The following is a 12,621-nucleotide window of genomic DNA, read 5'->3' as shown; positions in this document are numbered from 1 at the left end:
CTGGATTAAATGGCAGTGTAGATTTCTATAATCCAGTGCAAAGCAGATAATCTGGGATCAGGTACTGGATTGTATGGCAGAAGAAGACCTACAAGCCACTCTAAACACCTTTGCAGAAGCATACGAGAAGCTGGGTCTGTCATTGAACATTGAGAAAACCAAAGTGCTGTTCCAGCAGGCACCAGCCAACCCCTCTCCCATGTCAGTGATACAGTCTAATGGAGTAACATTAGAAAATGTTGATCATTTCTGCTACCTTGGCAGCCACCTCTCCACCAAAGTCAGCATTGACACCGAAATACAACACCGCCTGAGCTCTGTGAGCACAGCATTTTTCTGAATGAAGCAGAGAGTGTTTGAGGACTGGGACATCCGTAGGGATACCAAAGTGCTTGTTTAATATAGAGCTATTGTCCTCCCAACCCTGCTATATGCCTGCGAGATGTGGACTGTCTACAGACGTCACATGCAACTCCTGGAACGGTTCCATCAGCGCTGCCTCCGGAAAATCCTGCAAATCTCTTGGGAAGATAGACGGACAAACGTCAGTGTGCTGGAAGAAGCAAAGACCACCAGCATTGAAGCGATGGTCCTCTGCCATCAACTCCGCTGGACCAGCCACGTTGTCCGGATGCCTGACCACCGTCTCCCAAAGCAGTTGCTCTACTCCGAACTTAAGAACGGAAAACGGAATGTTGTTGGGCAGGATAAGAGATTTAAAGATGGGTTCAAAGCCAACCTTAAAATCTCTGGCATAGACACTGAGAACTGGGAAGCCCTGGCCCTTGAGCGCTCCAACTGGAGGTCAGCTGTGACCAACAGTGCTGCAGAATTTGAAGAGGCACGAATGGAGGGCGAAAGGGAGAAGTGTGCCAAGAGGAAGGCACGTCAAGCCAACCCCGACCGAGACTTCCTTCCACCTGGAAACCAATGCCCTCACTGCGGAAGAAGATGCAGAGCAAGAAAAGGGCTCCACAGCCACATACGGACTCACAAGAACACTGGAAGACAATCATCCTCGGAAAATGAGGCATCGCCTAAGAAGAAGAAGTAGATCCAGCCTCGGAGGATGGGGCAGGCGGAACTCTTCTCTTTTGGAATTTCTTTAAACGGGAAGTCATCCACGATGGCTTTTGTTGTATATCCCTTCATGGCAGAATGGAGTTGGACTGGATGACCAACTCCATTCTGAATCGTACGTTGGTCCCTCCAACTTACGCTTCAATCATTGTCTCTCTTATTTGGGAATGAGAACCCCCCTTCCCTTTTCTGCTGGCTTCCTCCCTCAAAGGGGCTATAAGGTGAAGAGGCCTGAGGGTGGGAGACACTGCTAGAATCACACAGGGGGAATTGCGGAGCATTCAAAAAATTGAAGCCGCTTTATCAGTCATGGGGAAAGGAGCGCTGCAGGTCTAATAAATGTTCTTTATTTATTTATCGTGTCAGGGGCAACCAGACCACTGTATTACATTTCTAACAGAACAAAACAAACAAACAGATTAAAAAACACAGAGTTTTCAAACTTGGTAGTTGATTAAATGTCCTTTGACCAGTATCTGGCCCCTTGGAGTGCCTCTGGTGTTGCCGCAAGAAGGTCCTCCATCGTGCATGTGGCAGGGCTCAGGGTGCATTGCAGCAGGTGGTCTGTGGTTTGCTCTTCTCCCCACTCGCATGTTGTGGATTCCTCTTTGTGGCCCCATTTCTTGAGGTTGGCTCTGCATCTCGTGGTGCCAGAGCGCAGTCTGTTCAGCGCCTTCCAAGTTGCCCAGTCTTCTGTGTGCCCAGGGGGGGAGTCTCTCATTGGGTATCAGCCATTGGTTGAGATTCTGGGTTTGAGCCCATCACTTTTGGACTCTCGCTTGCTGAGGTGTTCCAACGAGTGTCTCTGTAGATCTTAGAAAACTATGTCTAGATTTAAGTCATTGACCTGCTGGCTGATACCCAAACAGGGGATGAGCTGGAGATGTCTCTGCCTTGGTCCTTTTACTATTGGCTGCTACTTCCCTGTAAATGTCAGGTGGTGCAATACTGGCTAGACAGTGTAATTTCTCCAGTGGTGTAGGGCGCAGACACCCCGTGATAATGCGCCATGTCTCATTAAGAGCCACATCCACTGTTTTAGTGTGGTGAGATATATTCCACACTGGGCATGCACACTCAGCAGCAGAGTAGCATAGCGCAAGGGCAGATGTCTTCACTGTGTCTGGTTGTGATCCCCAGGTTGTGCCAGTCAGCTTTCGTATGATATTATTTATTTATTTATTTATTTATTTGCTTTATTTTTATACCGCATTTTTCAGCCTAATTAGGCGACTCAATACGGTTTACAATGCAATTTATATAACAATAACAATTAGTTAAAACACAACATACACGACAGACAATACAAGACAACACAACATAGTCATCAACGCCTCAGTAAAAATCAGATATTGTTTCTAGCACCCACTTTTTGCTTGATATTCAGGCAGTGCTTCTTGTAGGTCAGAGCTAAATGTGCTAAGCCATTAAATATGAGGATCACCTCACATTTTTGGACAGAAGTGTGTCCTGAATGCTCCCAAAGCCCTGTAATGTGGTGGGCGCTGGGCATTGTAATAAACGGAATGTATATCCTGCCCTTTTGTCCAAACTGGGACTTTATGTTTGTAGGCTGGGAGTAGATTCTAAGCTGTCTTTTGGTTCAAGACCTCACTGGCCTTTATACCCTGAAATAAGGTGCATTTGCAGTGTGGAATTAATGCAGTTTGATACCACTTTAACTGCTATGTCTTTATTCTGTGGAATTCTGGGATTTATAATTTGGTGGGGTACTTGTACTCTTTGGCAGAGAAACCCTGAATACCTTGCAAAACTACAACTTCCATAATTCTATAAAATTGAACAGTTGCTGTTAAAGTGGTGCCAAACTGCATTATGTCTGTAGTGTAGATGTGCCAGACTCTCAGCGTAGTTCTGCTATAATCCTCTGGGTTATAATTGTACAATTTACTGTTTTTGTTTTTATTCTGTTTCTGTATTTTATCTCTTGCTGTGAGTAGATGAAATAGAGTAAGTGGAATTCTCATGCGACCAGCAAAAAACCCCAAATAAATAATTTAAATAGAAAATAGAATTAAATCTATGTTTGTACCACAGTAAAACTGTGCCATGTTAAGTTTGTCTTAATTTTCTTTTAATTACTGTATTTAAATGTAAATATTGAGTCAATAAATATCGAGACAAACTTACGGTATAGTATGAAGTATAAGATTAGTTAGGCCTATTTTTAATAGCAACTCTCAAGTAGCCAGAAACTATATCTATCCAGCATCTACCAATGACCATGGGTGCTGGTTAACTGAGAGTCTCCTGTAGAATTGAAGACATACCTTCTGTTAATGTTGGAAAATGTAAATACAGGAGAGCTGCCCTCTAGTGGACACAGAGTGAATTGTGAGCCAATTTGTAGAAAAGATAGGCTGACCAAGACATTGGCAATAGCTTTCCGATTAGTTTGGTAACCAATTTTATGGGGGTTTTTTTTGGTCTCCCGTGGCACTTGGACTGCAGTAGCAAACCGGGAGGCTTAGTTTATGCTTCACAAATTATTTGCACATGCAAAATATTAGCATTAATGTATATGAGCTTTCAGGCAACCTGTCAACACATGATACCTCTATTCATCTGAAACATAGCCTTCAGAACTTGGTATCAATTGGTGGTTCCCCATCCAAGCACTAGCCAGGGCTGAACCTATTTGGTTTCTAAGATAAGGTAGGATCGTGTACCTTTAGGGTATTTAAGTCCACATTATCATTAATACTGATATTATATACTCTTACTTTAAGGATTCTCTGGTGTTTCGTCCAGCAATTGAGAAATAAAAGAGAATGTACTTGAGCTGATATGAAAACCACTTATTAGTTATGAATCAAAAAGGTTGAGCATCCCTTATCTGGAATACTGAAATCAAAAATACTCCACGACTAGAAGTTGTTGTTGTCGTTATTGTTGTTATCTTTTCCCTCTTGATCAAAACCTAAAACAGCTCACAACCATAAAACAATACAATTTAAACCTTATTAGTTGCTCATCTAGATCAGTGGTTCCCAACCTTCTTTTGACCATGGACCACTTGAACAGAGACCTCTTGAACAGGGACCATTTTGACCAGGGATCATTCTCCAACATTAGTACCAAAAGGGTTACAAATAGATGCTGATTCAGAAAATTGCAATGAATAGACCACATCAGCTCTAGTTTCTGATACAGAACATATGCCATCCAGTAATCGCAATTTGGTCGCCCACAGAAAACCATATTTAATAATCTAGAGTTGATGTGGTAGTCGGAATCTTTCGTGGGTAGTCAGCCTCCCCCCTCCTGACATCCCCATTGCCTCGGTTTTCGCGAGACCAGTCGCTCTCGTTGCCATGTAGTTTCGAGACAACGGCGTAGTAAATGTGAGGCCATGGACCATATTTTTGTTCTTGCAGACCAGTGGTGGTCCACGGACCACAGGTTGCGAACCATTGATCTAGATAGCTTTCTATTCTTTGCTTTCTGGTGGTTCAATGTGCAAAACATATTTTTAAAACATATTTTTAAAAATCACATAAAATTACCTTCAGTCTATGTCTATAATTTATCAAATATCATGTTTAGACTTGGGTCCCATCCCCAAGATTTCTCATTATGGATATATATGCAAATATAAGTGTTCCAAACATCCAGAAGAATCCAAAATTCCCAAACACTTTTGAGCCCAAGCATTTTGGGTAAGATATTCAAGCTGTTGTAGATTATAGAATAGAATCATAGAGTTGGAAGAGACCTCATGGGTCATCCAGTCCAACCCCCTGCCAAGAAGCAGGAATATTGCATTTAAAGCACCCCTGACAGATGGCCATCCAGCCCCTGTTTAAAAGCCTCCAAAGAAGAAGCCTCCACCACACTCCGGGGCAGAGAGTTCCACTGCTGAACGACTCTCACAGTCAGGAAGTTCTTCCTCATGTTCAGATGGAATCCCCTTTCTTGTAGTTTGAAGCCATTTTTCCGTGTCCTAGTCTCCAGGAAGCAGAAAATAAGCTTGCTCCCTCCTCCCTGTGAGTTCCTCTCACATACATGGCTATCATATCTGCTCCCAGCCTTCTCTTCTTCAAGCTAAACATGCCCAACTTTTTAAGCTGCTCTTCATAGGGCTTGTTCTCCAGACCCTTGATCATTTTAGTCGCCCTCCTCTGGACACATTGGGGTCTCATCCCCAAGATTTCTCACTATGGATATGCAAATATATATGCAAATATAAGTGTTCCCAACCTCCAGAAGAATCCAAAATTCCAAAACACTTTTGAGCCCAAGCATTTTGGGTAAGATATTCAAGCTGTTGTAGATTAGAACCTCAATTAGAACAGGTAAAATTTTGGATAAACGGTTTTATTTGGGAGAAGCAAATCTCACTATTATTAATAGACAAGTAGAGGAAAATGCAAAAGATTGAAAGGGGAAGTATTTTGCATAAGTGTATGACTGGGAGGGTGGATGAAACAAAATAAAGATTTTAGATTATGATTTAATGTGCTGCTATATTGTGTATATTGTAATTGTTTTATTTCAAATGGACTAGTTTCCTGTTTTCTCGTGTGCCTTTCCACCCCAAGTCTTCAAAGAAGACCCTTGACAGGCTTCAGCCCTTCTTGCTTCTCCATTCAGCCAGAACTTATCTTCAGGCGCACAAGTTAATGATGAATCCTCCGGCACATAATTTGGGAAGCTATCCCACTGGCTGATTCTTTTTTAAAAAATAAAAAAACCCCAATATATTTCCTTCATTTTTTAATTCGTCTGGGGCTGAATGTGCAGCCTCTGGTGCTTGAAATGCTTCTATTGTAGATTCTGAAATCCTCGTTCCATGTTAATGATTGCCTTTTTTTAAAATGCTGATTTTAATTTTCAGGTCTCTGACAAAGGAGGAATGAAGAGTGCTTCTCTAAAGGATTTATGTCCTGAAGACAAGAGGCGCATCGCAAACTTAATTAAGGAGCTCGCAAGGTGAGGATAAACTCCCGCCTGATAATGTATCGGGTTTAGGCTGAGGCTCTCCCTTCAATTACTCGGTTATGAAATTTTAAGTGTTCATGTTTATTAAAATGGCGCTCCCGCTCCTCTTAGGTGGCACAGGTCTGGCCAAGCAGGGCACAAACCACAGGCTACAAGAGATGGCTGCAGGTGAGGGGAGCTCTGCAGATTGTTCCCTGTGAGGTTTCACTGCCATTTTGCCCATTCTTGTTGCCTTTCATGTTGTGTGGTTAGGATTGGTACTCTGCAATGAATACTGGAACTATGTAGTCTAGAGTTTTACAGTCTGGACCATCTATTATTATTATTATTATTATTATTATTATTAACTTTATTTATACCCCACAAAATCTCCTGAAGGGCTCGATGCAGCTTACAAAGGCCAAGGCCGCCAACAAACAACAGTATACAAATACAAAATAAAACTCATAAGCAAATAATAAAACATCAAGCAAACAATAAACAATAAAGCAATGACACCATGACGCATTTAAAACCTAAAGGCCGGGCCAAATGTAATGGACAAATTTAAAAAGTGCAGGTCTTGACAGGTGAACATGTAGAGGTTTTGGAGGTACGTGCAATGTGCAGACAATCCTGAATCCCTAACAAAGTGCATTTGAGACATGATGCCAGGGAGTTTTCTATTCTGGAAAGGCACTCTGGAACAGCCAGGTCTTCAGGCTCTTCCTAAAGATTGTCAACGTTGGGGCTTGTCTGATGTCCTTGGGGAGAGAGTTCCAGAGTCGGGGGGCCACCACAGAGAAGGCCCTGTCCCTCGTCCCCACCAAATGCGCTTGTGACGCAGGTGGGATCGTGAGCAGGGCCTCTCCAGATGATCGAAGGGAATGTGTGGGTTCACATCAGGTACGAACAAACTTCAGCCCTTCTCCAGGTATTTTGTACTTCTACTCCCACAATTCCTAACAGCCGGTATTTCAAGCACCACAGGCTGCACATTCAGCCCCAGGACACACTTCGCAATTCTAGGCTGTTACGAGTTGTGGAAGTCCAAAATTCCTGGAGGGATACAGTTTGCCCATGCCTGACCTACATATTCTCTGTGCTTAATTAATTAATTAATTTAGAACTTTTGTGTCCCGTTCTTCTCCACCTCTGTGGAGGGACTCAGAACGGCTAACAGCAAAGATTCAGTGCTATACAATGAATATCACAAAACAACATCTATATAAATAAAAATGTAATGTTCATTTGTGGGATTAGCAGAACTCAAAAACCACTGGATGAATTGACACCAAATTCGGACACAAGACACCTAACAACCCAATGTATGTCCTTCACTCAAAAAAAATTGATTTTGTCATTTGGGAGTTGTAGTTGCAGGGATTTATAGTTCACCTACAATCAAAGAGCATTCTGAACCCACCAACGATGGAATTGAACCAAACTTGGCACACAGAACTCCCATGACCAACAGAAAATACTGGAAGGGTTCGGTGGGCAGTGTCCTTTGGTTTTGGAGTTGTAGTTCACCTACACCCAGAGATCACTCTGGACTCGAAACAATGATGGATCTGGACCAAACTCTACACTGATATTCAATATGCCCAAATGTGAACACTGGTGGAGTTTGGGGAAAATAGAATCTTGACATTTGGGAGTTGTAGTTGCTGGGATTTATAGTTCACCTACAATCTAAGAGCATTCTGAACCCCACCAACGATAGAATTGGGCCAAACCTCCCACACAGAACTCCCATGTTATTTGAAAAAGGCATTGTTTGTTTTGGGGTGTTAGGTAATATGTAGTTAATTAGTAATGCTATTTATTAGGAAAGGCTAGTCTTTGATTTAGTTTTTTATGAATGCTTCCATTAGAAAATACATTAACGATGTGGGTGAACTACAATTCCCAGAATTGTGGGTCAATATCCTCCAAATCAGGTCTGAATGCACAGTTGGCCAAGTTGGGTATGTGTGCCACGTTTGGTCCAAATCTGTTGTCGCTTGGGTTCAGTGCTCTATGGATAAAGGTGGACCACAACTCTCATACGCCAAGGGCAGTCACCCCCAAATCCAGCCAGTATTTATATTTGGCCTCAGTCCCCCAAACCGCTCTAGTCTGTTCAGTTGCTGATTAATTTCCTTGTGTTTGCTGTGTGCCATAGGAGAGGGTTAAGGGAGAAGCAGTGGGTGTGGTCATGCAAATTCCTCCCAAGAAACCTCGGGATGCTTACCTGTGGTGGAGGAAACAGGTCAAATCTAGGGTGACATTCTCCCCAAGTGAAAGCATTCCTTGGATGGTGGGCAGTAGTGTTTGGGGAGGATATTAGTAGCGTTTGGGCTCCATGTTCATGGCACTCGATATAACCTACAATGTCAGTGAAGGGAGTGCCTTTGGAGGCTTCTGAGCACTTGGAACTATAGCCTGTTTGTGGAGGTGAGAGGTTGTCTGTAGAAGCGGACACCTCCACGACATACACACATACACATGTGTATAGATAGATAGATAGATTATTATTGTGCACACATGCCCTTACAGGATGCTAGATGTGCAAGCTTTTACACTTAGATTTCTGTGAAATCCATTTCAAGCCAGGTTGTTTTAAAAGAGAAACTAATTGAAATTAAAACACGGTTTTGCAAATGGATTTAAATGAAAGGCTATGACTCTTTATGGCCAAGGATCCATTTGAGAATACGATTCTTATAAAAGTCCTCCCCCCGCCCGCCCGCCCCCACCCCAAAGGGCTGCTTGCTATTTCCACCTGACATTTCTGGGAACTAAGGAGTTGCGGCAACATTAATTTTGCAGAGTAAAATCAGCATAACCACGTTCTTATATTCAGTTCTCCTTTTATTTTTAAACCTAATCATATTTTAATGGATATAATTAAAAAGATCTCTTCAGCGTAAAAAGAGAGTTAAGCTTTTGCTTTTTTTCCCCTACCTCATTTGCTCTTTGAAACCTTGCCATAATTTTCTTCTTCATCTGGAAATGGTGGAAGGTTTTATATTCCAATCCAGCATGGCCTGCCGTTCCATAATACTTAGTAGCAGAATAAGGGACCAACTGTCTTGTCCAAAGGGATCTTCATTTACACATTTCAGCCTAGACTGTCATACCCAGATTTTCTGCCCTAAGAGTACAATAAAAAGTAAAAATAAAATAAAATAATTAAAAAAATTAAAATGGTTGTTGGCAGCTTGTGTCTGGAATCCCATTGGGATGTTATAATATTGGGATGATTCATTTATTTACTTATTTATTTACTTACTTCATTTCTACCCCGCCTTTCTCACCTGAAGGGACTCAAAGCGGCTTATAATTCCGGCAAAAATTCAGTGCCGGTAAAAACCAGTACTAACAATAAAGTTAAACAGTTAAAACAATTAACACTAAGCAATACATCAGTATAAATTTTAAAAAAAATTAAAGTCAGAACCGTAGAAACATACTCTTTGAATTCTTGTGCGAAGAGCCAAGTCTGATGTCGCTGGGGAGGGAGTTCCACAGCCGAGGGGCCACCTTAGAGAAGGCCCTGTCTCTCGTCCCCACCAGTTGTGCTTACGAAGAAGGTGAGACTGAGAGCAGGGTCTCCTCAGAGGATTTTAAGTACTAATAGGCTCATAAGAAGAGATGCATTCGGACAAATAAGTTGGACCAAAACCATTTAGGGCTTTATAGGGCAAGACCAGCATTTTGTACTGGGCGTGTTAGCAAATCAGCAGCCAGTGGAGCTGACGCAGCAGAGCAGTTGTATAGTCCCTGTACCCTGTACGCCCCTCCGGTTAGAAGTCTGGCTGCCGCCCATTGGACTAGCTGAAGCTTCCTGACCATCTTCTAAGGCAACCCCACGTAGAGCATGTTGCAGTAATCTAAGTGGGATGCAACAAGAGCATGGACCACCGTGTCCAAGTTTGACTTCCCAAGGTACAGGCATAACTGGCTCTTATATAAATATAGATGTCGATGTAGAGATATAAAAATCTATGTATATATATTTATAGGTTGGTTGGTTTGTACCACAGTGGCTCCTACATCGCTTGATGGGTCTGGACCAAACTTGGCATACAGACTCTCCATTTCCCAACTTAAAATTATTGCAGGGTTTCAAATAAAATATCAACGCCCTTATTGGAGGAGGGAACCTAAAAGTAAAATATGACAATATCCTTAAGTGAACCCTTGTTGTCCATGTATAATAGCCTTCCAAGTGTAGTGTCTTGGCGGTTTATACGCAGGTGACTGTGGAGTGCTATTCTTGACCCAGATGTTCTTCCACAGTGTGGACATCGGTTTCCAGGTGGAAGGCGTTCCTGGTCAGGGTTGGCTTGACATTATATAAATAGAAGGATTAGCAACCAACCTATCAGTGTGTATGATGAAATAACGAACACGGAACGGCTTAGGCGATGTAAATGGATAAGGAGTCGAACTGGTAGACATTAATTATTATAGTTTCAATTGATTTTTATATGAATTTTATTATGTGATACTAAATTTTTTAATTGATATGTATGTTTGTGGCATCTAATTGTTGCCAGTCTGTATGCCACCCTGAGTTGCCTTTGGGCTGAAAAATGCTGCAAATAAATAAATAAATAAATAAGTATGCAGAACTTAGATGCAACCACAGGAGGGCAGTCTATAGCTAGAAAGGATTAGCTACTGGTGAACAACACAGCCTTGAAGGTCATAAGGCAGTGGTCCTCAACCTGTTGGTCCCCAAACTTTTGACCTTCAACTACAAAAAATCCTAACAGCTTGTAAACTGGCTGGGATTTCTGAGGGTTGTAGGCCAAAACAGCTGGGGACCCACAGGTTGAGAACCATTGCCATAAGCAATTAGGCAGTTTAATGAAGATTTATATTTTGGGAGGGAGGTGTGTGTGTGTGCGTGTGCCTGTGCCTTGCTCTGAGGCTGAGAGTCTGTGACTTCTAAGAAAGGTCTAGATGAAGGAAGAAAAAAGATAGGACGAAAGGAATGAGGGAGGGAATAGAAAGGAAGATAAAGGAAGGGAGAAAAAGGGGGGTGAGCAGAGAAAGAACAAGACGGAAACACGAAGGACGGGAAAGGAAAGGAGGAAAGAAGGAAGGGGGGGGGTATATGAGGGAAAGCCAGGGAAGAAGGAAAGAAAGGAAGAAAAGAGAGAGGGGCAAGGTATATAAAAGAAAGGGAGGGAGAAAAAAATTCACAAAGAAAATGAAAACCTAGGCAATGCTGGATATACCTAGTAGTAAGAGAAAAATAGTGCAAGCAGTTGAAGGAGAAAGAAAAGATCTCATACTGCTCTTTCATCAAAGATGTGCCTGTCGGTCCCAAATAATGGTGTTTTGACCCCCAATTTCTGAATCTTGTAAGCCCCATCCCATCACAGCCTTACATTTCCAAGGAAGACAGGTCTGCTTGCTGTACCTGTCCTTTATGTCTCCTTGTTCAGGCCCAGTAAGGCAGGTAGTCACTGTGAATCCTGTTTGCGGGCCGGGGGTGATATGAATAGAGAAATCACCAAATTCCAAAACAGAAAGATTGTGTAAATGCATAACAAGAAGAGTAACTTCAGTCACCCCTCCACATTTGCAGTTGTGACTTTTGTGATTTGATAAATAAACACATTTATAAGCTTAACTTCTGATTATTCATGAATTCAATTGAAATGTTCCCTCTAAGAATCTCTACATCCTCCAGTGTGACTCTGGGGTCAACTTCCTTCATCCAGGCTGGAAGATCTTGAGATTTCCGGAGTGAATGTGGAGGGCCGATTGTATCTCCTTTGGGTTGTTTATTCATATTAGGCTCTTAAGAAATTTGGATAAAATGGGTGTTCTTTTCTTTCTTTTTTCAAACGCTGCTTTTAAAGCCCTGGGAAGTATGCCTTTAAGTGTTCACTGATGAAAACCGATGAATCATATCATTGAAAGCGAATATGAAAGCATTAAGTTAGAAAAATTAGAATACCAGATTTTCTCCTTTCTCCTGTTCATCCCTTAGTGGAAAGCTTTCCCCAGCTTTTGTTTTGCTAGCCATTGTTCTTGTCTTAGCAGGCCTTCTCTGTTCCTTCTTCAGTTTCGTAATGCACAGATTTCTGCTTCTTAATGTCAGTATAGAATTTCAAGATGGCTCACTGTTAGAGGGTGGAAATAAGCCTCAGATGGCATCTGCTCTTGCTGAGACTTTCCAAAGAGTAGGACAAATTGTCTCGAGTTTGGAGAACTTGTTTGAAAACAAGTAATCGGTCCAACAGATTGGCAAGGCATGTTGGCATTATGTTGCATTTTGCGCATCATCCAGGAGAGAAATTGTGGCTCCATGGTATTGAATGTGAGAGTTGGGAGAGACCTCATGGGCCAACTAGTCCAACCTCCTGCCAAGCAACGGGAAAACCACATTCAAAGCGCCCCCAGCATTCCTCACTACATTTTTATGCTGGCTAAGGTTGTTATGAGTTGCAGTCCAGCATTATCTGAAGGGCTTTCGAATCATAGAGTTTGTTTGTTTGTTTATTTATTTATTTACAGTATTTATATTCTGCCTTTCTCACCCTGCAGAGGACTCAGGGTGGATTACAATGCACATATACATGGCAAACATTCAGT

The 12,621-nt window shown here is 42.1% G+C and overlaps 1 protein-coding gene across 4 annotated transcripts in view; it reads left to right on the top strand.

Moving 5' to 3' along the window:
- The window catches only part of KIAA1328 (KIAA1328 ortholog), a 311,883-nt gene that overhangs the window by 21,844 nt on the left and 277,418 nt on the right, over nucleotides 1-12,621 (top strand). For all 4 annotated transcript variants that reach the window (XM_060761184.2, XM_067464675.1, XM_067464674.1 and 1 more), the window contains one exon: nucleotides 5,939-6,033. In XM_060761184.2, coding sequence (XP_060617167.2) covers nucleotides 5,939-6,033 — 95 coding nt within the window. The remainder of the gene's footprint in view (nucleotides 1-5,938; nucleotides 6,034-12,621) is intronic.

This window comes from Anolis sagrei, chromosome 2 (genome assembly GCF_037176765.1).
Source record: "Anolis sagrei isolate rAnoSag1 chromosome 2, rAnoSag1.mat, whole genome shotgun sequence".
NCBI classification, from domain to species: Eukaryota; Metazoa; Chordata; class Lepidosauria; order Squamata; family Dactyloidae; genus Anolis; species Anolis sagrei.
Note: the sequence above shows the minus strand (reverse complement) of the source record. Positions and strands in the feature narration are given on the sequence as shown.